A 26,417-nucleotide genomic window follows, 5' to 3' on the forward strand; every position below is an offset into this window, starting at 1 on the left:
CCAAGAACCTTTAGTCACATGGCCACATTTCAGGCATCAAACTTCACCAAAAAAAAAACAAAAACAAAAAAAAAAGGGAAAATATTTCCATAAATCAACATGTGAGACAATTGTGAAGTGGAACATAACTACTCCATCATTTTATATTTACAATGAAAAAACTGAAATGTAAACATTGGCCCCCTATTTTCTTAGCTCAGCCAATTGACTCCAGAAGTTCCCTGATGACCTCTGAATGATCCAATGCCTACCTAAATGACTAACAATGATAAACAGAGTGCACCCGAGAGTCATCAAGTCTCAGTTTAAATGCACCTCCTCTGTGATGGGCTCAGAGGTCTGTAAAAGTAGGCACTGGAGAACAGACAGCATTAGGATGACCAAAGAACAAAGAACACGGGTCTGGAATAAAGTTTTGAAAAAGTTCTAAGCAGGAATGTGATACAAGAAGATTTTGCAACATTTACAAATCTCCCGAGCACTGTAAGGGCAATAATATCAAAATGGTGAAATCATAAAACCACTGCAAACCTACCAAGACCTGGTCTTTCTTCTAAAGCTTCAGCCCAAACAAGGCGTTAACTAATTTGAAGAGCAATAAAGAGGTCCATTATCACATTGGATGACCTGAATGCATACACAGCTGAGGTGAGAAAATCTGTGTATACGACAACTATTAGTCATACTCTGTATAAATCTGCCATTTATGGAAGAATGGCAACAAGAAAGTCGTTTCTGAAAAAAGTACCATAAAAAGGCGCTTGCAAGAAGCCACATAGGAGACACAAGTATATTGAGGAACAAAGTTGAACTTTTTGTGCTGAATGCGGAGTGCTACATTTGGCATAAGAGTAACACTTCACATCACCCTGAAAACACCACCCCCACTGTCAAACATGGTGGTGGCAGCATCATGATCTGGGGTTGCTATACTTCAGTAGGTACTGGGAAGATCGTTTGAGTTAATTGGAAGATGGACGAAGCCAAATACGGTGCTATTCTGGCAGAAAATCTCAGGTCTCTTACAGACATGAGAATGGGGCACAGGTTCAACCTCCAAAAAGACAACAACCCTAAACATTAAACAAAATCCAAATGGAATGGTTCAAAACTTACAATATAAAGTTGTTGGAATGGCTGAGCCCAAATCCAGACCTCAATCCAAAAGAGCATTTGAGTAAAAATCTGAAAAATATTGCGCATGAACGATCAGGACAAACAAACTTGAGCTGTTTTGCAAGGCAGAATGAGCACATACAGTATTTCAGTTTAAAGATGTGCAAAACTTGGAGAGATACACCCATAAAGACTTGTGGCTGAGATTGTGGCAAAAGGAGGTTGTACAAAGTATTAACTCGAAGGGGGACAATATTTTTGCAACACTTCAATTTAAAAAAACAAAAAAAACCAAAACATTTTGTTAGCAAAATAAAAAACACTAAATAAATTTGGTTTCTTTTGCAGATTGTCCCTCACATGTAGTTTATTCTTAGAAAATATTTGGAGTTTTTTTTAATCTATAACCTTGAAGCCTGAAATATGGCAATATTTCAACTTGGGGGGCAATACTTTTACAAGGCACTGTAATTCTGTTAATAAAATCTCGTGATCAATCACGTAATTAGTGGCCGGGGCGGGGTTGATGTAAGTCAAACAATCGGATTAATAAGTACTTCATGTTTTGGTTAATATCCTTACAACCTTCAGATGCGACACCAACTATAACATACTTGTGTGTGCTTGCGTGAATGAAGCAAATACAGTCGAGCGTCACTCGTCAAACCAGCTATATATCAAACATTAAAGTCCATAGACGCGCGCTCGCTCCGATGCTAACTCAGCGCGCAATGACGTCAGCCCACTTAAATAACACACAGAATAAAAAAGGCAAGGCGTTAAAATGCAGTTAGTAGTTTATCCCGACTGAGGAGAAAGACATTCGCAAAATATGAATTGTTAAATAAAGCTTTGATTCTGTGGAGATGGCACAAAACGGAAAACGATTTATGGTGAATATATGATGCAGAATTTGGCCCCTGGCCCCTTTTGTATCATCCTAACGGCTTCACCATCATCTCAACATGCATAGGATCGCTGGGAACCAGAGTATATCACTACTTCCTCGTTAGCATGTGAGAAAAACAAATACAAGCAAAGGTGACGTAAAGTAAAACCTAGAAACTATAATATCCTCTATATAGCATCTCTCACAAATCTGAATCTATTTCTATGTGTAGTTGTTACAGGTCTTCTGACTTCCTCATATATCACTAACATTTTGCATCCACCCTTACAAGGTTATTAGCATTTTTGGACACCTTGATGCCATGATCGAGAACCTTTTCTACCATTTTTTTTAAATGAGTTTGCAGAAAAAAGAGAAAAGTGATACGGCTACGCTATCAGGAATAGAAACGAAAAAGTCGCTAGCTGTTGTTTTAGCCGCTCTATTTGCTCCCCGTGTGATACATGGATACAGCAGCTATGGTGGGCGTGGCTTAGCACCCTCTGTCGGATCTATTGTCAGTGTGACAATGAAAAAACAAGAAAAAAAGTTACCCTTGGTGAAATTGTCGCCAAGAAGTAAGGCGCTGAGAGAATAATTGCCAGAGTCTTTGGTGGTGTGAATATGATATATTGCATTGAGAAAAATGAATAATATATTTTTGGCGGATAAAATTGTTTTTCAACTTTTTAGCGCTAAGGGCTACTAGTTTGTAATGCATTTCTAAAATAATAATTCTATACTATGTTGTGACAATTTTCTCATCAGGTTGTAATTATTAGAAGTAGTATTAAAATAAGCACAGTCAACTACTAAAATTATGTTTTTAAAGACACTGGTCATGTCATTAATTTTTCATGCCAGTAAGAAATCACATTTTTAACAAAAAAAACTGAGCCATCACTGATAAGCTATTATCAGAACCTGCGAGCTACTCAGGTGCTCTTAGGGGGCAATCTGGCACCCGCGGACACCAAGTTGGAGACCCCTGTTTTAGAACAATTGCCGATTGTTTCACTTCAAATTGCTGCATCTTGCTGCTACTCTGTGCTCTAGGCGCTGGTTTTCATTCACATTAGACAACACAGTGCACATCTACTGGTCAAATATTACACTTTGAGGCAAGTCTCACTTATTTTAATTGAAGGGACACTGCATAATGTTTGGCCACTAGATGTCGCTGTATTGCGTAGTACAAGGAAACAAGGAAGAATACAAACTAGAGATAATCAAGGTGAACAAACAGCAAAATTCTTCTCATTTTTGCTCAGCCTTTCACACGGTATTAGAGAGTACCCGTAGCAGCAAGATAGTCGACAATCACTTCCTCTAGGTGAGGCACATGTTATGTCAAATAAATGCAGATTTCTCAACGTAAGTGTATTTTATTTAAGTGTGTTTACATGATAGTTTATGTATTTATGCTTATTGTTATTTTTTTCTTAATGAATAAAATTTTATTTTAAAGCTCGGAGAATCTAATAATACCCTATGTATCTTTCACGTAAAAATTATATTTTTGTGGGGCAAAATTCTTCCAAAGTAGCCTTGGTCAAAAGTGGGGTGCGTCGATTGAGGTGTGGTTGAAAAGTTAATAGAGAAATAAATTCTACTTTCAAGTATGTGTAAACAATGCCCAACTGAGTTCAAAGAGCCTTTATATATATTTTTCACTGCGCGTCGTCTGCTTTTATCTTATTTTTACCCTCAGTGTTTCATCCACAAAGCGCATTACGCTGGGGGAAACGAGACCGGGGGCGTGGAGAGTGATTTCACGCGTGTGCTCATTTTATTCTAGGATGCAAATGGTGAAAGTAAGAAAATGACTGTTTCGAATACAGTCTAATTAACAACCCTAATCCCCCACAGAGATGAAAAACTTTATTCGAGTGCGTTTAAGAAAGTCACATACTTGCACGCGCAACAAATGGGCTGCAGTGAGGATTTCTGTCAGAAGATGCCGCCAACGAGCAGAATAATTTGAAGTTTCGGACACTTCCCTTAAGTAACCATTACCAAAATTTAGACAAAAAAAAATCTGGAACGATATTAGTGCAGAGAAACGCCGAGATCAGCGCAAATATTGCAAACTTGTTTTTTTTATTGTCACCCCGTAAGACGGGATCTTCCATACTTGATAAATTTCAAAAACATTTTTTAACGTCACCTTCTGGCACAGCGGATGACATCATTGGCGAGTGTACCTCCATCATGGATAGGCGCATGAAAGGCGCAAAAAAAAACCAAAACAAAAAAAACCAAAACAAAAAAAACCCCAAAAGCATCCAAAGTGAAGAAGGTGCAAGCGCATGCACGGTAAACAAAGCGCATTTGTACAGCTGAGCTCGCCGTCCGTCACTCCGTTCGCGAGCGCAGCGATGGTCAGGACCGTGCGGGCCGTGAAGACCGGCGCAGAGGCCGATCCGCCTCGCCAGAATGTCGCAGAAGATAAAAGTGGAGGTTTTATGGGTGCGGAAGCCGAGAAAACGGCGTCCAATCAGTGCCTGACGGGCCCGTTGGCGCAAGGCAGGCCGGAGATGTCCAGGAAGGCCGAGCGCATCACGGTGAAGGATTTATCGGCGAGGGACGCCACGTCCTCGGACGTCAATCCTTTGGTTTCGATCTTTGGGAGGATCTTCAACCGGATGGTCCCTGCAGAACATGTTGCATGTGTGAATATTGTGCGTGAATGAAACTAAATACAGGGGTGCCTCAGCTTTCATTCGAAGTTGGAGGTCTATGTCTGAATTGGATATGATTGGAATTTTATTTTTCTCATAAGAAACAATGGTAAATTTATCAATCCGTTCTGGCCAACTTGTAGAGTCAGCTTTTTTCAATAAAAATATTAAATGCCACACGTTTATCTAAATGGAAATTGCAAGTGCCAGGTACTTTTTGCCATTTTGACTCATTTTTAAAGAACAGAAGATTTTGTTCTGTAGCTATAGAGCCATGCAAGAGTACTTGCCCCATTCCTGATTTCTGTATTTAATGGTCTGGATCCCATCCGTCCCCAGACCTGATTTTTGGGTTGGGGTTTGCTCTCCCACATGAAACAGATATACAGAGTTTAGACCAGGGTTTGGAAACATTTTTGACCTAAAGAGCCATAGAAGCAAATTTTACGACAAAATACAACAGAACCGCCAAACCAGCTCTCCAGAGAAAATCTATTTCTTCAGCGCATTTTATTTCACTGTGTGACGTTAGATGATTAGATAAAATCTATTGAATAATAACAGGACTGTGTCCCATATAAATGTTAATATACCACTAACAATTGGTCTCCTTCCCGGAGTAACTTAAAGAGTGTTGAGGCACATTTTAACCATTATTTTGCATTTTCGCATGCGGGATAATTGCCTCTCCATGAATCAAGATATTGAAAACTTGCACAAGTTCTATATTATCTCCGAGACAGATGTACTTATGAAAAGAACCATAGGTTCCCAACCTCTGGTTTAGACAATATTAACAACTAAAGCAGCAGAAAAATGCATCTATTAATGCCAATACTTGTTCTATACAGAAACCTCAAACCAGCCACAACTGTCTTTAAAGCAAAGCCTTTTAAATCATTTTCAACATTCCACTCTCTGCTCGTACCTTCACTTTTTCTTTTCAACTCATCAATAAATAACGAGATCAGTTCCTAAGATCGAGGCATGAGGCTCGGCTTGACGCGGGCCGTTCAAAAGCTGAAATTTGGTCGAAAGCGAGGTCAATTTGGTTCAAGTGTTGAGTTGGTTGAGGTAGAAGATATTTGAAACCTGGGGTACCACTGTACACAATCAAGGAAGGCTCCCTTCAGTGAAGCCTATAAGGACGCTTACCCGAATTGAACTGCTTTTCTTTCCGTAGGTAAAAATTACCATAGGAGGAGAAGACTACAGGTATAATTGGCACCTGTAAACATATAGGATAGAAGTTCAGATTACTTATGACATGGAACCAAAATCAAAAAGGTTTTCTGACATGTAAGACACGGGAGATGTAAGATAAATATTACCTTCAGATGTGCAAAAGATATTACAATTACAAAAAGAACACCAGGCATATTTCTAAAGCCATTTAATGCCCGAAATAAACCTATTGCTAAACTTTATGACCCTCAACTCCATACTCAGGGTGTCAATGTAATAGGCCAAATATACACACCAGAGTTAGGGTGATAGTTGAAACAGAAGATTTGGCAGGTTGGGATAGACATCTTCCTAAATGTTACTGCATTGGCTACACGGGTAGGTCTTGAAATTGTAATACCGAAATCTTAAAACACTTCTGAAAAAAATAGCCAAACGGGGTCAGACATGAACTGAACCACAACTTTGGTTATTTTGAAACAAATTTCTGGGTTGTGTTGTTTAGAACTCCCAAAAATTGCCCGTTTAAAACAACAAATACAATTTAGGTCACAAATAAATACATACAAGAGGTGAATGGATTGTCATTTTAATTGGAGGTCATGATGGAACAGGGAATTCTACTAGCAACTGAGATTATTGGGGTAAAGGTCAGGTCTTGATGTACGTATAAGTCCTCTAAATCGTCGGCAAGGTCATCATCAGTTTAAGCCTCTATGGGTGCTTTCCCGATTTGAACTGTTTTTCGTTCCGTAGGTAGAAATTAGTACTACAGGTATAATTGGCACAGGTCTTGAGGTACAGTATAAGTCCTCTAAATCGTCGGCAAGGTCATCATCGGTGGCTTCACTTATAAAAGTAAGCTCTTCTTTTATTAAGTCTATAAAGTTTTTACCAGTTTGTTTTGCTATGTGTCGCAATTCAGTCAGATAAGTCATGTTTATTTTATAGCCCTTAAGACTGTGCAGCAGTGGTAGATAACGCAGGAGCATGAACAGTGCTTCATTTCTAAAGTATCGAGGTAAACTGTTTTAGGTTTGATTTTTGATGAGTCTGTATGGCAGTCAGTCCTAAAATGACTTGACAGACGTGCGTGAATTTTAGAATAGCTTGTTTGCAGAAATTCACCGAACTGCAAAAATTGGTTCCAGATTTTTATTCTTGAAAAAAGGTTGACAAAAACTAACTCAGAAATTGGTTCTTGCTTTACAAAATAAGTATTTAATTGGGGGGTTTTGTTTGAGGACAATACAAAAAATGGATTTCATTCATAAAAATAAAAAACCCAACCCAAATAGGTCTGATCAAATTGATCCAAGTAACAGCAACGTGGCCTTTTGATCCTGCGATGTCGGCTCTTCCTATAATTGTGAAGTAGAACTCACCAAGTGAGGGATTGCTCACTCACTAATAGGGAACATGAACTGGGTTACACAGTCATGAGGCGGTTTACTTGTATCCTCCTTTTTTTATCCAGTCTGGACGTTTTTGGGTGTGTGAGAAAGTCCTTATTCAAACACAGACCATAACAATATGTTTTAATAGACTTATACTGTTACCACGGTAACAAGGGCTCATAGATGGCCATCTCTCCAGTGCAGTGCCGTTTGATTTAAAAGCCCATTTCCTGGGCAATAAACAAGAAGAGATGCTGAATGCTGCAAAACAATCATTCATCCGTTTTCTGCTTCTGACGACTTTGGCCAAGAGGCAGAGTGCGCCTAGGATCATTCGTCAACATGATGTGATAAATTTGAATATGGCAGTGCGCGTCTTCTGACCCCATTTCATGAAATTCCTTCCACCTGTCCAGGGCCTAGAGCATGTGCTCTGAACAGACGCAAAGAGAAAACGCCCCCTCTTGTGACCCGCAAGGGGATCCTGCTCATTAGTGTCTACAGCTGCCGGTTAACCTGTGGCAAAACTAATAAATATACAGAAGTCATTTTAATAATGAAACCTTAATACAATTTTTAAAGTAAGGCCCCAGGTTTCCCCAGTGTGTGGAATTATCTCAGTTTTGACTCTATTAGAGTAAGAATGAAGCACCTGCAGGTATGGAGGCCACTCGAGCATTTATTTGCATCCCATTAAGTGGTAGAAGAAATAAACATGGGATATCTTGTCCTACTACCAATAAGAAATGCAGAAAAACAATTGTGGATACAGTTCAATAGGTAATCACTGCCATCTAGTGGAGAGACATTTCAGTGTTTTTCATGTCACTGCAATACATTTTAGTAATTTAAAAACATATTGAAATTATTTTCAAGTAGTTAACAAATTCCTAGGCTGACGTTACATAAAATGAATCATATATTCAAAAGCGTACCCAATGCTGTCAAGCAGGGACTCATAAACTACTCTGTTTAATTTGTCCCAGGACTGGGTCGTTTCATGCAAAACAAATTTGCAAAATGAGTCATTTATTTAAAACAGAAAACAACAAAAAAAGAGAAAATACATTTTATACCCCAGATACTGGGTCATGTATCAGAAACAGCAAAATTATTTTTAATATATATAAAAAAAATCGGCGATTAAGTTTACCAAAAGAATAAATAAAATAAATAAAAAAATCGGGTCATTATGTTTTATACCCCAAATATTGGGTCATTTATCAGCAACAGCAAAAATATGGATCATAATGAGCAAAATCAAACCCAAAATAGGATCATTTTATCCAAAACAACTTCCCAAAATGGGTCATTTAGTTAAAAAAATTGTATCATTATGTTTTATACCCCAAATATTGGGTGATTTATCAGGAACAGCAAAAATTTGGACCGTATTGAACATAATAAAATTACAAATTGGATGGATTGGTTGTAACGAGATAAAAAAAAAGCATAATTATATGTAATTAACAAAAAATTATGGAACAATTCGTATGAATAATGGATTTTTTTTCCCTTCCTTTCGTCAGTGTTTGTCTAGTGTAGTAAATGATTTCAGATATCAGTGTCCCCAAAAATATCTCAAGGAGGTAATTTAAAAGAACTTAACTTAAAAAGAGCTATTACTGCATTTTTTGGAGTATAAGTCGCAGTTTTTTTCATAGCTTGGCCTGGTTTATATTGTGGTGCGTATGTTGTGGCGAAAAATGTCCCCCTGCGTGTGATGCCTTCCCTAGCATGAATCACTCACGCAAACCTCACTACAATGACTTCAAAGTAAATATTTTCAACTTGCGCAAAAGTGATTTCGGTACAAGCTGCTGTTCTATTACATTTCCTAAAAAATGGTATACAAAGTCATTTCAGCATCATTTGTGTTGTTGACCTATGCTAGGAGAGGGCATTAAACACGGGGGGAACATTTTTCAGCGGCACGGCGGCGCAGTAGTTAGCGCATGTGCGGCACAGTTCTGAGGTCATGAGATCGAACCTCCTGTGTGGAGTTTGCATGTTCTCTCCGTGCTTGCGTGGGTTTCCTCCGGACACTCCGGTTTCCTCCCACATTCCAAAAACATGCATTTCAGGTTAATTGACCGCTCCAAATTGTCCCTAGGTGTGAATGAGCGAGCAAATTGGCTGTCCCTGTGTGCCCTGCGACTGGCTGGCAACAGGTTCAGGGTGTCCCCTGCCCACTGCTCGAAGACAGCTGGGATGGGCTCCAAGCGCCCCCGCGACCCGCCTGAGGATAAGCGGTGCTGATAATGGCTGGATGGAACACTTTTCCACAAAACACCGGTAATTTATAAAAACCACTGAGAAGAGCTGAAGAAACATGGCACTGATTACGACAGGGAATAGAGAAATATGTAGCGAAAAACATTAATCGGGCAGCAGAAAAAAGTTTGGAGGTAGAAACAAACTTTTAAGGAACTGGTGAAAAGCGGAGGTGACGATGAATCTGACACATGCGACGTAGAAGCGAAAGGAAGCGGTGAATTATCTACCGTGACACAGAGGATGAAAATTACATTGGATTTAATAATTTGGAGTGAAACTGATAGAGTGGTAAGCATGTCTTAATGCTAGAGTTATGTGAATAATTCTTAAATGTTACATCGTTACAGACATAAACAGGCATGACAGTCATGTATTGTTAGTATGGGCGGTTGGGTGGATCCCTTAACCACTAAGGTCGTAGAGGCACCATTTCCTTTGGTGTGTCTTGGTTAAGTACAGCCTGGTGGTGCCCGTCACATCCCAGGCCAACAACTGTTTCAACCGGATCTGTACACTTATTCAGCCTGTTGTTCTCTATTTCATTTGTATTCTAAATTGCGTTTCTAGATTACATATATGTTTTGGGTGTTGGATTTTATCAACAAAATTTCCCTCCAAGATATGACTAATATTCCAGGTACGACTTATACGTATGTTTTTTTCCTTCTTAATTTTGCATTTGTTGGCTGGTGCTACTTATACTCTGGAGAGACTTATAGTCCGGAAAAATTCGGTAATCTACTTTGACAATTATATTATTCCAAAAGTACTGACTTGTGCTTGCACGGCCAAGTGGAAAGCGCCTTTTTTAAATGGCAAAAGGTCTCCTCTCTGGTTCCGCGTTCCTTCTGGAAACACCCAAAGACGAATCTACACAAAGGTAAAACTCAATGACTCCAAATAAAGACATCGCATAACACCGAAGGGGCTGATGAGGCTCCAACCTGCTCGTCCAACATGGTTTTGGCGGCGTCGGCCATAACGCTCTTGGCGTCGCTCGTCTTCTTGCGGTTGATGAAGACGATGCCCCCCAGCCAGCAGATTAACCCCACTGTGCCGGCATAGATCAGCTCCTTCTTGGCAATCATCGTGCAGCGGTCGGGCAGGATCTCCATTAGACCTTCACCAAGAGACGTTCTTTTTAATTGGCATCAGAATTGACTGCTCATCTGTCCCTAAAGGGGACCACTGTTTCGGACAGGGGGTGTCAAACTACTTTTAACCCGTGGTCACATGCTAGAAAAACAAAAATCTAACAGCGGCGGGACTTGTAGATTAGAAAGAAAGAAAGGGAGTAAAAGAGAAAGAGAAAGAAAAGTAAAAAGGGAAACAAAGAGACAGAAATAGAGGTAAGGAAAAAAGAGAAAGAATGGAAGGAAGATCAAGAGATAAAAAAAGATAAAAAAAGAGGAAGAAACATCAATAAATACAGTAAGAGAGAAAAGGAAAAATAATGAGAAATATTGGAGAAAGATAGAGAAAGAGATGTGGGATTGCAGGTCAGATTATGTGCAACGTTCTGCATGTGTCTTTGTTATGACATTTATGATTTGTAAAAGGGGCAAACATTAGTCTTAAAATGTAAAGAGAAAAAAAAATGTGATCATTATCAATATCGACTGATATGAAATGTTTTATCGTGATACAAGTTCTGTCATATCGCCCAGACCTAGCTCATATATTCTTCACCGTATCGGCATTCGGCCATGCTCAACATGTGGTGTGAAATACAGGATTCAACTTGCATTTGCAAGGAATTATAACAGTCTATTATTAAGGGGTTTAAAGGACCTTCAATTATAATTTCATTTTCTTAACTTTTTTTTGCCAAGGAAAAGGCCTGTAACCCATTGAAAACAGGTCTGCGACCCACTTTAGGGTCCCAACCCACAAGTTGAGAAACACTGATCTTGATCCAAATCAAAATGCATGTAGTACTTTCCAGACACCGAAATGCAACTCAAAGTGCTGTATTAAAACATTCAATGTACTACAAGTATTAGGTAACATCCAACAGAATACTTGCATTCTCCTTCGTTGTAGCATTTTTTTTGCACTTTAGAAAAACAGTGTCTTACATATGAGCAGGTACTTCAATAGTTGAATACAGGAGAAAAATAAAAATCGATTGTTAAATGTATTGTTTGCAGCCCTATACTCACCCAAAACATCCAGGGAGCTCTGGTGGTTGGAAATAATGACGTAGGGGCCCGGGGTCTGCAGGTGCTCCCAGCCGCTGACTTGGAAGCGCAAGCCCAGAAAATACTTGACGTGCCGAACCAGGACACGGATGATCCTGAAGAGGAACAAACACATACAAATAAAGGATAATTTAAAAAACTGTTGGGAATCAAACAGTGTTGGGAGTAACTGCATTGTAAAAAAAAAACAGCATTAGTTTTCAGTAATCGGGTTATCTTACCAATTCCTTTTTGGCCGTTAATGTCAAAAGCAGTTACTTTGGCTGAAGGACGCCAACAGTGTCCCTGCACATCTGACACTGTTTGTAACACTGTTTTTTTGCTCTCCTCAGAGTTGTTTACGTCACGTCATGTCTTTTGGGATCATGTCACAATTCAAAATAGCCACTACCCTATAGTTAGATAGCAATTAAGAGTACAGTATCTACTAATGCGCCAAAAGAAAAGACAAATTGGTGAATGCGGCTAACGACTCCTGTCGTTTTGAAACGAAACGGCTCTATAAGCAGTCTTTTGTAAGTGGGATAGTTGATTCCTTTCAATACTTTCAATACCCTTTCAATTTTCTCTTGGTCAAAATGCTTTTTTTCAGCGATTCTGTGATTGACTTTGAATTTGTTGGGTATAAAAAAGGTTAAATTTTTTTTGTATTTCCTCTTTTTTGTTGTAGCCTTAAAAATATTTTAATTAGTGTGTCCTGTGTTAACGTTTAAGTGTTAATTTTGCTTTATTTTCATTCATAATACAGACGCTCCCACTTACGACCATTCGACTTACGAAAAACGGTAGAAACGAACATTTTTTGGGGATGTCGAAAAATATCCAGACATTGCTGTAAGGTCGATTTTGTATTGTGTGCACCTTTTACTGTAGTGCTTCTTTCCGCTACTACCAGCGTGTGGCGCTGTAAGAGGTCAGCATCCCCTTGAAGTAAAAAAATCCGTTTTCTCTTCCTAATTCGTGTGTCAACATGTCTCCTTCACCTGCTCGTAATCCCACCGCTGCCACCAATGTAGCGTGTCGTTTTGTGTGGGTAATGGATTATTCCTCGTTCATAACAAAACACTCAGAAACGCTTACGGTCTCTTTGGAGAGCGGCAACAGTCAGCACCCGTCTAATGTAAACATACCGAATTCTCTCAAAAACTAAACTCTGGCGCTACCTTACACTCTCGCACCAACTCTCGTGACCTTAGTCGCCCTACTGACATCATTCATGCGCACCTCACATTCCATGCCTACACTATCTCCAGCTTAATAAGAACATTGACATTTCTATTGTTTAATATCTTGTGTATCCATTCTATATGGTTTGTGTAAAGTATAAAGAAGATGCGAGCCATTTCTTTAGAAATGAAATTGGAACTTACAAACAAATTCAACTTACGAACGTCATCTGGAACCTAACTTGTTCGTAAGTCCGGCAGCGTCTGTACTACATAATAAATGGTGATATATGGATTAAACAGAAAAAGCAACCTAAATAGACATTTGTGAGGCAAGCTGAAATAGCCTGTTCTCTAAAAAGAATCGGAAGCTCCATCTCTACAACAGACCACTCAAATTTGGTGTAATATATCAAACTCACTTTATATTGTTTATTGCTGATGGCTATTGTTTACTGTTTATTTTTGTTGCACTTCAAGTGTAGTATAAATCTGTTGCTGGTGAGGTGCAATAAATATGACAAGGTTCTCTATTCAACCGACTCAAATACTGCTCAGGAAATTTCAAAATCTTTGACATACAACTTATTTTTAAAGCAATGGAAATAGTTACTTTCCCTGATGACTTAGTTACTAACTCAGTTACTTTTTGGAAGTGAGTAACTATGACTAATTATTTTTTTAGCTGCCTTCGGTGGCCTCGCTTCTTGTAGAAAAGCGCTGAGTCACTCTTTGCCGGGCGCCTTAATCCTAGTGACTCGGAGCGGAATCACAATGCGTTTGTCAGCGTTTCCTCGTTTAAGGCCTGGACCACGATTACCCATTTAAATTCAGAATTTGACAGTTGGCTTAACATGAAAGGGGATTCTAAAATCTACACACCCCTGTTCGAAGGCAAAGTAATTGTAATACAAAATGACACCGAAAAAAAGATCAACAAGTCGGGGCTGTGCGGTTAACCGAAATCTAATCAATATTGTGATGTGACCTAGTGTGATTGTGTAATCGCAAGACACTGCGTGTTTCCTTTTTTCAAGGAATTGTTATTTCCTTTTGTTTTTTGAGTGATGGAATTTTTAACAGTGCCGGGTAATCAAAGGCAAGTTTTACTGGGCAGTAGCCAATAAAGGTGAGGCAAAGTTTGCAAGTTGCACGACACACAACCATGTGTGAACCTCATGTGAGCAGACACTGACAAAGCTCCCCAAAAGAGGGCGTGTTTAACAAAGTTCAAAGAATTTCACTAGTATTAACCCTTGGATGCACAAGTGGTGTCAAAAATGACTCCATGGGTTGTTTTATTTTTTCAAATCTTAAAAAAAAAAAAAAAGTTGTAATAATGTCATATTCAAGGTATCCCTCATTAAACATGTTTATGACATTATGACATTAATATTTGATTGTTTTCCCGACTAATTTTTGACCCCACTCACGGAAGAGTTTAGGTCCTGGTAGGTCATGCATCCAAGGGTTAAGTACTCACAAAAAAAAAAAAAACTAGCGCAAAAAAATACACTGTTCTTCAAAATTACAATACTGGTCTCAAAAATCCGAATTATTTATTTATTTCAAAAATTGTGCAGCCTTAAAACAAGTTCAAAGTTAGCTTAATTAGGAAACACATATTTTCAATGAAGTACCCTTATATACCCCATAAAAAGTGGAAAGGATTTTAAATGTATTTGTTCGTCTCTTTTCCCATATTTAAAGGGACAGTGTGGAATATTTGACCACTTGTATTCAGTCAAGCTACCTAAAACGAGTACTACGAAGCACAAGGAAGAATGCAATTTTTCTCTTTTTTTGGTTCAGCCTTTCACGAAGAAAAAATGAACAAAAGGACAAAAAAGAAAAAGATGAAAAACTGAAAACAAAAAAAGGGGAAAGGAAGAAAAATTAGAAAAAAGGAAAAAAGCAAAAGAAAATAAACAATTTTTTAAAAAGTCATCCTGTTTACTTGTAAAGCCCTTAATCACAAGAAGTAGCTAAGGGCTGTACAGAATACAGACCAATACCACACCATCCCCTGATATAAATCCGACATGAGGGCAAGGAAAATCTCAAATCCTCAGCATGAGGAAGTTAAGAAACCTTGAGAAGGGGACACTCATTAGGAAACCCAATTTTCATCAACAAACAATACACAGACATCATCGACAACATAGTAAAAGAATTAAAGAATACAGTATATATATATATATATATATATATATATATATATTATATATTACATACACATACACCGCATTTGTATATATTTGATGTAGAAGCTTCTTCACATAATTGAATAATCATTATTATTGTAAATTTGATATTGGTGTGTGATATTTAGCAAATGTTTTCTTCTTCTTAGCACATTTTTATTTTTTTATGTAGACACTGTACATATTGGATATAATGATTATTTTTTGTGAGTGTTTTGCTTTGATGCGATATGTATTAATTTTTGGAAAGGTTTATTTTCTCTGTTCTGCTGAGAAACAATTACAATAAACAACAACATCAACTCAAATTAAGTGCAATAAAAGACTAAAGCAGAGGGGTTTTAAAATTTCTCCCACAAAGAGCAACGTGCGGACGATCTTTTATTAAATTTTTGCAATAATGTATTAATTTCCCTTTACTCAATTTTTCAGGACTTGATCACATTCTTAATTCTATAAATTCATATGGTTCACAGAACAATTCTAAAGACGTGATTGACGTCTATCTGCATGTAAGGCATTGCAAAAAGAAACCAAGTGGTGCATCTTTGCCTTTAGCACGACTAAACTTAACATGTAACCTTTACCCAAGTTGTCAGAATTCTTTTGAGTCATCTGCCATCAAATCAGTGATAAGTCAGTTGAGTGTAAAAGCCTCGCGGTTATGCAATTCCTCGCTCCCTGTTGTACTTTTTTTATGGGCAGCAATAAAAACAAGAGATTGAGGGATCATGTTCAAGGCTGCTTCAATTTAAAACCACAAAGTAAGCTTGACTTAAAAAAAAACTTGACAATTACTAGAAGCAGATAAATGAGACACACGCTCAATAGTGTGAAGCAAACTGATGATCTCATTTGCGCTAGCAAGATAGCGCGAATCATCAGAGGGGCCATCTGTCTCCTTGAAGTAATTAAAGCGATGCAGCAATTAACCCTCGCTGTCACCCAACCCTGAGCTACAAATATGACAGGTGTTGTTTGCGCTTCTCTCCTCGGTCTAGGTGCGTCATACACGGTCGTTTCCTGAGGAAGATTGGAGAGGTCACTGTGCAGAACAAATGTTAAGACATTAGAGTCAAAGTAATTATGCTTAATACAGAGGTAGCTCTTCAAATTGTAGCACCTATGCTGTTAGGCAGAGGGAAAAAAATTCTACCGAACTAGTTCTACGTTTGATGAGTGGTGAACACCAGGCTCAAAATTAATTTGAACAAAAGCCAGCAATTCAATGTACAATGAACAAGACAATAAAAACATTACAGTAAAATAACACCTATTTGGTTTTAGGTGTTAGATGAATAATCATGAATGTAGTTCACCTTGGTTCACTAACCCTGATTTATTTCTACTGTATTTCAATTTGATGAACGGTCATCTACTCTAAAATATTGCCAGACTGGCAGAAGAGTAACAGGAAGTAGGAGATCTGGTCAATCGCCTGGACAAAGTATAAACCCTGTATTGGATAGAAATCAGCACAGAAAGAAAAACCCCAAAGTAATGCACAACAAACAAAGTATTACCACAAACATCACCACCAAGAGGCAGAACCTGTCAGCAAATTCAAATATCTTGAAACTGTCACATTAGAAGAACGGTCGTAACCAGAAATCATGGCCATGATATCTCAAACTACAGCCGCACTTGTCTTAAACCCATTATGAGGAAGATTTCAGTAAAATTAAAGATCCGACTCATGCAGGCGCTTGTTACTTCAGTCTTCCTCTATGCTTGCAAGATATAGACTTTCACAGCTAAACTGGAAAAAAAATCCAGGCCATGGAGATGTGATGCTACAGGAAACTTTTGGGTATCAGCTACATAGTCCATGTGACAAACGAAAAGGTGCGCAACACCATCAGAGGGCACATTGGTCCCTGAAAAGAACTGTTATCAACTATGCGCAGACAGAAACTGCAGGGTATGGTCTCGTCACACGATCATCAGGACTGGCCAAGATAATTCTCTAGGGGCGGCAGTAGCTCAGGAGGTAGAGCGATCGTTTTAGGATTAAGGGATCCCAGTTCGAATCCCGGCTTGTCCGTGTTACATGCCCAAGTGTCCTTGGGTAAGACACTGAATCCCCAGTACCCCCAATAAGCAGGTTAGCGCCTTACATGGCTGCACAGATCATGGCCGCTATTGGGAAATGTGAAGCACAATGTAAAGCGCTTTGGGAAGTCATTGACTTGAAAAGCGCTATATAAATGCAGATCATTTCATTTCATCTAGGGCACAGTCCAAGGAGGCACAAGGAGAAGAATTTGTTCAGAAAAATAACTGGTCCGACAACATCAAAGAACGGACTGGTGCCAACTTTGCCAAGACTCTTGCTTGTTATAATACGAAAAATCCAGTTTACGAACAGTCCCGGAGGGTACGGCTAGAGACCACTCACTGCTACAAATTGTGCTGTAAAGTTTTTTGTGTGTCCGTCCCATTAAAGTTACAATCAATTTAATTTTAAGTGTACAGGAACTGCTTACATATTATCAACAGTCTCTCAAATTCATACTTGTCAACCTCCGCCAATTGCGCCCCATATTATGATTCCAAATCTCCTTATTAAGCGATTATAAACCCTTAAAAACATCTGGCACCTACTCACTGCAAGACAGACTAGGTAGAATACCAAGATAATATTAGCAGTCTACAATGACGTCATCTGCTACCAGTGAAAGAGATTATCCGGATTAGAGCCGAAATGGGCAAGACAAGATCTGTCTTTTTAAAAAAAATTCTGTATACAATTGTTATACAGCGCACACGATGTGAAAACTGCCAGAAGAATTATGGGAACAAAACCCCGAGATCAACACCACCTACACTGTCTGAGAAGAGTCAACAACATCTTGGGGGACCAGCAGCAACCTGCTCAGCACCTCTTTCACCTGCTGCTCTTAGGGAGGAGATACCAGTCAATACAGGCCAGAACATCTAGACTGGCCAACAGTCTATATATAAAGGCTGTAAGGCTATTTAACTCAGATTGCCCCCCAACCGCATCGCTCTCTTTGCCCCACTCCACACACACACTAAGGACATCAATCACACCCACCAACTGACAATAACTGAACTGGTTGCACTACTGCAGCAAACAATAATTTCTCACCACTTTTTCCATTATACTTCCCGAGTGCACTATGATGACAGTCGGACCCAATTGCATTTTAACATTGACTTATTTAATTATGCTGCTATTGAGTTTTTTGTGGCACCATATCTGCACCATCAATGTTCATATTGGGTTATTCATGGGTATTGGGTTTTATCAATATCTATTCTAGATATTTATTATGTGGATCTTTGCATTTTTCTTTTAACTTTAAATACATTACTGGATGCTCCAAACTGAGTTTCGATGCTCTTTGACAATGACAATTAATATTCTGAATCTGAATCTATATTAAAAAAAAAAAACCTGTCACTGTGCAATTGTCACTTTTTTGCTTGACTCTCCTTGTTCTCATCTGCATTTCACTGCTCTGCAAAAAAATAACAGAGGAAAGCCTAGTTTGGGTCATGACATTACAGAGCCCTGTTGTGTTGAAAGGAAAAACTGTATAAGATAATTATTGAGTTGGGTTGAAAGCAGAATTCACAGTGCTGTGTGAAAAACTGATGATTCAAATACGAGAGTTATGCAGAAAAACATGTGAAAGGGTCTTTATGTGATCTAGAGATGGTCGAGTACTGTTACCAGGTATCAGTATGTGTAATTGAAACTAATATCCGTATTAACTGCCATCTTATAACCCATGTGTCTAGCGGGGAGTGAAGAGAAAATTTGCAAAACAATATCGCTTTTGGGCTCCATATTTGATTAAACATATTGATTATACAATCGAAAGATGTGCTATTTGTTTGAAGAATAACGTGAATTGTCTTTTATACCGATAAAGAATTCAAACAGGAGCCATTAATACAGGTAAAGAGTGGAGCCTTGTTAAACAAAGTTAGTGATGGCAAAATTAAGACCCATGTCACTCTTGTTTACCAACATGGAAAAAGCTCTATAGGTGTTGGGTAGTTTATACGTTATTGTTTTGCATTTTCAGGAATTTTGTGTTGTTTTTTTAAATATTTGAATATTTTTAGTGGGTAAAAATCTAAAACTATTTTGTAATTTACAAATCTCTGAATATTATATCACGCAAAACATATACAATTACTAAATAATTATTATTGATAATACATCACTTAAAAAGAAAAATCTGAGAGGCCGTTTGGGAGCCAAAAGAGACCCTTCTCGAAAGAGATGGAAATCCCATGACTGATAAACATGCCTCCTGCTCGTCGGCGATGACGCTTTGTGTGACAACACCATACAAACTAATGCCAGCTGCCATTAATCAATATGGAAGAAATGCTGTGGCAAAGTGAAGCCACCAGAAAGCATTGACAATGCCATATTTAGGGCAGACTTATTTTTCACAGTTTAATGTTTGGTCTATTGAGTCAGACTGTCCGAAAACATGGCAACAATTTCAAGCTTTTACAATCCCTTCCCCCAAAATCCAAGCCCTTTTCAAACCTTGAAAACACAACATTAAAAATTAAGCATCTTCAAGATTTCCAAGCACCTGTACAAATCCTAAGCATTCCATGCAAAAATTAAGATTACAAGCTTTCTGAATTTACCAGATGTGTTTTAATATCCTTTAAAGTTTCCAAGATCCTCAAGATCAAAATGTGCCTAAGACTTTTGGAAACCCCGTTCATTCTTTATGATATTATCAGAAAAAGGTTATGTTATTTCAGATCACATAAAAGTTCGTTTAAAAATAATAACAGCCAAATTTGCTCTTAAGCAGGGTTCTCCAGCGTGTTGCCAGGTGTGTGAGTGTGTGCGTGAATGAGTGAGTGTAAAGCGCTTCGGGAGGTCTTCAGTGACTTGAAAAAACGCTATATAGACCTTTTTAGCGAACAGCAAACGCCACTTAGGCTTTTACTTTCCCATTCTCCTGAGTGATGTTTTTGACTTCCTGTTGCCTAGCCTAGCTCGAGTTAGTCGCGTTTCCAGTCTCCATAAACACAACAGGATAGAAGAAAGTCAATCATGAATATGAATCTAGAGAAATGTAGTTGAGGGGGGACGTGCGTCCTTATTGGATGCCAGAATTCCCAAAAGCTTCTTAACAAGTGGCTTGATCGAGAATCTTTTGGCCACCGACCAGCCACGAAGCAGAGTTGTACATGCGGTCCATTGTTTTCGTGCATCAAGAAGCCAAAGGATGATTACAAATCGAAAATGTGGCTGAGGTCATTGAACCCGAAGAAACCAACCCAAAACGTTTTTGTCTGCTTCTTCCCCTTTGTGGTGAAAAACAGCAACGAAAGTAAATCTTTCTCTGAGCTCTGGCCTCGGATACAATCGCTCTACACCGAGAACGAGACGCTGTCTTGGGAGGCGAACTCCTTCCTCTCCACATAGAAAATAGAGCAGTCTTCAATCGAGTCAGTTTAGCTTCAGCTTGTCTTTAGCTAATGCTATTACTTTAAGAATGTACTATAACAGTTGTTAGATTTGTGGATCTACCTGTAGTTGCCCAGTATTGTTGCCATAAACATCATACCCTTGCAAGTTTAGCAGTATGCTATTGTGTTTTAGTGGCGCAGCAGGTTGCCAAACGGTAAAATATGATTTGGTAGGCTACATACTGCAAAAAAAGAAATATTTGTGATCAGATCGCAGCTATATTAGACCAAACAGTGTCCGCAATATAACAGGTGTATTATCACTTGGGAAGCATGTGACTGACATAGAATAAGTACAGCCTTCCAATTTGCCTCTAAGTGTAGTGTTGGCCACAAGGTAAAGGATTTCAATGTGTTCAGTGTTGTTCCAGAACACCAACAAGGTATGGCGAAGGCCTGTGCAGTGCATGCCAAGATGCACCTGTATTTTGTAGCCTTGAAATCAGCTTTGTTTACAAGAAACCGGAAGTGAAGAACATAACTTCCGGTATTTCTGTGTACAATGGCGCCGCCCTATAGTTAGGGACGTTAAAACATGTATAACTACAGACCATTTAGCCGTTATTCACAAGGGAAGAAATGCAATGGCAAAGCGAAGCTACCAAATTGCAGCCTGGGTCATTTTTAAGCAGACTTAATGTTGAAGGATTTTATACAATTGAATACAAGTTACATTTATTGAGTGCAATGAAGATTTTCACCGAGTAGGCTTAAGTTCAATGAGCAGTGAAAGTACAGGGCACCCTGGTCTGGTAGAAAATATTGTTTACAGGAATGGCGGGAACGAAACGTGAGGCTGATAAGATAATCAGCACATCCGACGACGCAGAAAGGCCCTGATGACGGAGGACGGCTGGCATTGTTTTGATAAACGCTCTCCATTGTTTTGAGGAACCCCAGACATCGGGACGCTCGTCTCTGAGGTGGTGGGGCCCACGTGGGGCTTCCTTGGCACACCCATGGGAGGAGCCGGGACACCATCTTGCGGAAAGACGTGGGCCGAGAGGAAAAAGGCAGGAGGACTTCAGAGAGGCTTGACAGAGACTCGAGCAACACTAATTCGGCTAATTCTGCCATGTTCGATGGAGTTCACTTGGCTAAAATTGTTTATGAAATTAAATCTGCCCCCGTGTGAAAATGTCGGCTTTCTCTTGTTCATCTTTTCAATCAAGAAACGAGCGCGCATTTTTAGGTGTATGTAGGTTGTGTTTGGTTAATGGAGTCAGATAACTCATTCGAACAATTTGGTAAACGATACATTTTAATATTTGATTCCCAACAATGTGAAAATTGAAACGAGTCTAATCATTTACAAGCACTTCACCGAAAATGCAAGCACTTTTTAATCACTGATAACACAACATTAAAATTCAAGCATTTTCAAGGATTTAAGGCACCCGTATGAACCCAGATAATCAAGATTAGTTGTCATTTTAGAAATACATAAAAAACGAAGTGTCCTTTGCTTAAATTATAAATAAAATATAGCTCTGGAAATGGTTCGGAGACCTTAGCTCTAAAGACTGATGACACTGGAGCATTGTTTCCCACACGCGGGCGAGAAATTTCTAGAATTATAGCTTGTTTTTGTTGTTTGCGGGCAACAGTAAGAGCATAAGCTGAAGCTAGCTTCGTTTCTTTCATTTGAAAGTTTCCGAAAAGAGTTCAAACAAAAAGTGTTGACATTCAGGGCGCAGGTTTGACCACCGCTACCCCGGTTAGCCTCGCATGCTAACGGGGGAAAGCCACTCCAGCTGTCACGCCGGGACACGGTCCCCCCATAAAACTCCTCACCTCATATTCTCCACGTCCCTGCCGCCGCTTTTGAGCACGCACATCGGGATCCCCACCAGCGCCAGCACCATCATCCAAGCCACATAGAACCACTTTTTGAAATAAAACACCAACGTGTGACCGCTGCTCCACAGCAGCAGCAGCAGCGCAAGAGGCGCCAGTAGCGGGGCCATCCACACGAACACATCCATAGCGGAGGGAGAAAAGAGGAACGTTCGCGCGGGGGCTCCCGCTCACGCTGCACGGCGAAGGAGAGGTTCCGCGGGCCGCTGGAACATAACACGGTAGTTGGTACTTTGGCGTCCTCTCGATCGCGGTTCTGAGTGTGGCTTGTTATTCATCTGTTGCGAGGTGGAGTCCGAGACGCGGACGTCGTCATCCGCTGACTGTTTTTCTTCTTCTCCGTCGATTTCCGGGACGGTGACTGCTGGACCGCTGTATGTGACGTCATCAACACCGTTAGCTTTCCCGTGCTAATACAATTAGCAATGAACAGTATTGGTTTGAAATAGTATATCGTGTTTTTAAAATCTCCGAATTAACCTACACTAAGGGGTGTCAAACTCATTTTAGCTCAGGGGCCATGTAGTAATAAATGCACCCTGACGGGGCGGACTAGTATATTATTGGCATTAAAAATGTGCCTTATATGAAAGCTATGGGTGTTTTTGAAGGCTTGCATTTACATCAGGATTCAGAAATATAAGTTTTCATTGAGATTTTTTTCCACAATCATTTTTCCTTCGTTTTAATGTAATATATTGTGGTGTTCATCAAATTTTCAAACACTAAGTGAATTCATTTGCAATAAAGTGTATTTAACTTGGAGAAAGTCCTACAGGTTGGAAGTTGAAAACAGCATACAAACACGAATTCAAGTAATTGATAAAAGGATGGAAATGTCTTTTTGTTTTTTATTTTTTGAGGAAAATGTTTACCTGAATTTGGGAACTTCAATGTTATATTTCATAGCTATCATAGAAAGGAGTTAAAGTAAGTTAAAACGTCTGAAAATGTTCTCTGGTTGATTAATGGTAGTCAGCAAATACAGATCCACAAGGTTGTGAGGGTTACTTTAAATATGTAATCAGATACTGTTACCAGTCACCTGTTTAAAAATGTAATCAGTAAGGAGGGGGGCTGAGAGTGAGCGCACTGGTGTGTGTGTGTGTGTGTGTGTGTGTGTGTGTGTGTGTGTGTGTGTGTGTGTGTGTGTGTGTGTGTGTGGACTGAATGAAACGGCAGAGAGCAGAGATAGAGGGGCGTGAGGGAAAGAATAAAAAGAGATAAAGCCAATGCACACCGGACTTTATTATTGTCCCCTGAAGTGTGCAACGTAAATATGCTTTAAAAAATCCAACAAAGTAATGCTTATTTTTACTAAATATACCTGTAATTAGAACTCCGATGGAATACAAATATATTTTTTGTATCCTTATTATCCAATGTCGTTATATGTATTCTGTTATTCACATGCCTGGAGATACAGAGGGTGCTTTGCGAGTGGCGCATGACTTTGGCAACACCCGGTGGACATATTTAAAACTGCAAGTGATTGTGGCACATTTTTCTCTTATGCTTCTCTCAGTATTCTCTTGCAGGCCACATTTGGCTTGAGAGCCATGAGTTTGACACCCGTAACCTACATGTTTTTTGACAGGAATCACATGTTTAAATGCAGTGTATAATGTTGGTCACAAGTTGGCGTGCAAGTATAATAAAAGAGCAATTAGGATAGTGAAACTTTGTAACACAATGTGTCTCTGTAAATTTAGGGAGGCAAGCTCTCGAGCGAGCTCCTCCACACTAAAAATGAAGGCCATCTTGATTAATAGTTAGCAGCCTCCAAGAGACATGACGAGTAGCCTGAGAAACTGTTAATGACCTTTCAAGTTTTAGCTTTTTAATTAGAGACACATTTTTTGGTGCCTGTGAACTTGTTTTTTTGACCTTGAAGGTGGTTGCCTCTGAACACAATTTGAAATTGTAAAACCACACACCTATTGAGTATACTATAAAAATATAAATGTACTGTATAAAGATATAATAGTACAAAAATAAGAGTATGAGAGTATTTATATATAGGTATAAGAGTATAAAAGGCACATTAAAACCATAATTTCCCTTTCAATATTATTTTACTCAGTTATACAAGTAACAACACTCGCATGTAACGGTATTGTTTTTTTAATTTTAAAAAACGGATTGTTCTTATTTATTTATAATTAAAGTGTATTAATGGGATTGTTGCTTTGCCTTTGACATTTCCATCTCTAGAAATGAGACTAGCATGTATTTAATGGGATTAGATGCACTAATCCAATCCCTTGACATATAATCTGGGGCTGTCTATTTGGAGTTTTTTCTTCTCCATTTGACACGATTTGTGAGATTAGGAGGGCTCGTCCTGATCTGATCGTGACCTGTGAGTAACCGGGCATGACACCATGAAATAGGTATATTGCATAGCGAACTTTTACTATTTTTTTTTGTGGGGGTAAAACTACAATAAATGTGATCCCTTTAAACCAAGAATGTCAAACTCAGTTTTGCTTTGTGGCTGGATGCAGACTTTGGGTTCTCATGTAACCCAGGTCGATAACAGAATGCAATTTCCAAATTTTAACTTTGTTTTTCACCATTATACTTTATCAGCCTACATTAGTAACCTACCCTATGTTGATAATCACACATGACAAGGGATCTTTTCTAAAGACAACACATTTATGGGGATGAATATTTTTATGCTTGGCATTTAATGTGTTTTATTTTAACAGTTGAGTGGATGCAGCTTTACACATGAACCAAATTACCATGCTATACAAACCCAACACTGCCCTCTAGCGGCCGGAGAGAGTACTTGGTCATAAGCTTGACATAAAAGCCTTAAGCATAATGTGCATTTTTGTAAACACAACAAACATTATTTCACCCAAAATGATTGTAAAGTGAATACAAACATTTTACACACTGATTTAAATCCAATGACCCTAAAAAAACCACAAAGCACACGTTAGATGTGTCATAGTGTTGTTTGATTATAATCACATTCATTTTCGTATGCTCTTAAATAAACATTGAAGAATAAGTCAACAATGATTTACAATTTGCTCATTTTGTATACAATACTTTACTACAGTCTTACTTTCCAAGAGGTTTTTGAGTGAATTAGAAAATTATCAAAAACGTCATTAGTTTCTTCATCTTTTCTTATGAACAACACAATGTCGTGCCTGTCGATACCCAGGTCCGACTCATCTCTGAAGAGTGGAATGACGCATTGCACTGAAGAACAACGGCGCCCAGATGGTGAAGGTACTGTATCTGACTCAGATCAGGTGGCTTCTCTTTGTACTGGTAAACATGGAAACCAGTACTTTCCGTTTCATGTAGGGGAGCAAACCCTTACCCCGAAAAACAGCCTGGAGAGGGATGGGCACCACCAGGCTGTACTTGCCCAAGATGATCCTGGAGCCTTCACTCTGAAAATGCTGGTCTACTAGTGATCCCAAGAGCCAAGAAGAGATCTGCAGGTTCGAGAGTATTCTCCATTCGGGCCCCGGTGCTGTGGAATGCTCTCCCCTCTGAGATTCGATTTGCAACCTCAGTGGCGGCAGTAGCTCATGAGGTAGAGCGCTCGTTTTGGGATCAAGGGATCCCAGTTCGAATCCCGGCTCGTCCGTGTTACATGTTGAAGTGTCCTTGGGCAAGACACTGAACCCCTAATACCCCCAATAAGCAGGTTAGCGCCTTACATGGCTGCAAGACCGCTATTGGGAAATGTGGAGCACATTGTAAAGCGCTTTGGGAAGTCATTGACTTGAAAAGCGCTATATAAATGCAGATAATTTCATTTAAATCCAGGCTTAAAACACACTTCTATTCTATAGCATATGAATAACCTATATTTTATGTTGACAATATCTGTTTATTATTTGTTACCGCAACATCCATTGCAGCCTGGTCATCCTGGAAGGGGGATTACCTCACGGGCGGTCCCTTCTTAAGGTTTCTTCATTTTCCTCATGT

The 26,417-nt window shown here is 39.1% G+C and overlaps 1 protein-coding gene and 1 long non-coding RNA gene across 2 annotated transcripts; one reads left to right on the forward strand and one right to left on the reverse strand.

The window, feature by feature from the left end:
* Positions 1-4,254: 4,254 nt before the first annotated feature.
* Positions 4,255-22,838, reverse strand: agpat2 (1-acylglycerol-3-phosphate O-acyltransferase 2 (lysophosphatidic acid acyltransferase, beta)). Its single transcript, XM_088355528.1, has 6 exons — positions 22,389-22,838; positions 11,708-11,841; positions 10,490-10,665; positions 10,320-10,415; positions 5,842-5,914; positions 4,255-4,657 (listed from the first exon to the last, which is right to left on the reverse strand). The coding sequence occupies exons 1-6, from the start codon at positions 22,577-22,579 to the stop codon at positions 4,503-4,505; spliced, it is 825 nt and encodes a 274-aa protein (XP_088211654.1). The 5' UTR covers positions 22,580-22,838; the 3' UTR covers positions 4,255-4,502.
* On the forward strand, positions 22,402-26,093 carry LOC148350329 (uncharacterized). The gene is made up of 3 exons (XR_015853012.1): positions 22,402-22,825; positions 25,636-25,703; positions 25,782-26,093. It is a non-coding gene; the product is annotated as an uncharacterized LOC148350329 (long non-coding RNA).
* The last annotated feature ends 324 nt before the right edge of the window (positions 26,094-26,417 follow it).

Source organism: Urocampus carinirostris, chromosome 16, assembly GCF_059441175.1.
Source record: "Urocampus carinirostris isolate Australia breed hairy pipefish chromosome 16, RoL_Ucar_1.0, whole genome shotgun sequence".
NCBI classification, from domain to species: domain Eukaryota; kingdom Metazoa; phylum Chordata; class Actinopteri; order Syngnathiformes; family Syngnathidae; genus Urocampus; species Urocampus carinirostris.

Excerpts from the sequence above, each read along its gene's own strand:
- agpat2 (XM_088355528.1), bottom strand. The coding sequence starts at position 22,579 with ATGGATGTGTTCGTGTGGATGGCCCCGCTACTGGCGCCTCTTGCGCTG. Across the intron at positions 10,666-11,707 it reads GAGCTCCCTGGATGTTTTGG|GTCTAATGGAGATCCTGCCC; the intron begins GTGAGTATAGGG and ends CTCTTGGTGAAG. Across the intron at positions 10,416-10,489 it reads AAACCATGTTGGACGAGCAG|ATTCGTCTTTGGGTGTTTCC; the intron begins GTTGGAGCCTCA and ends ACCTTTGTGTAG.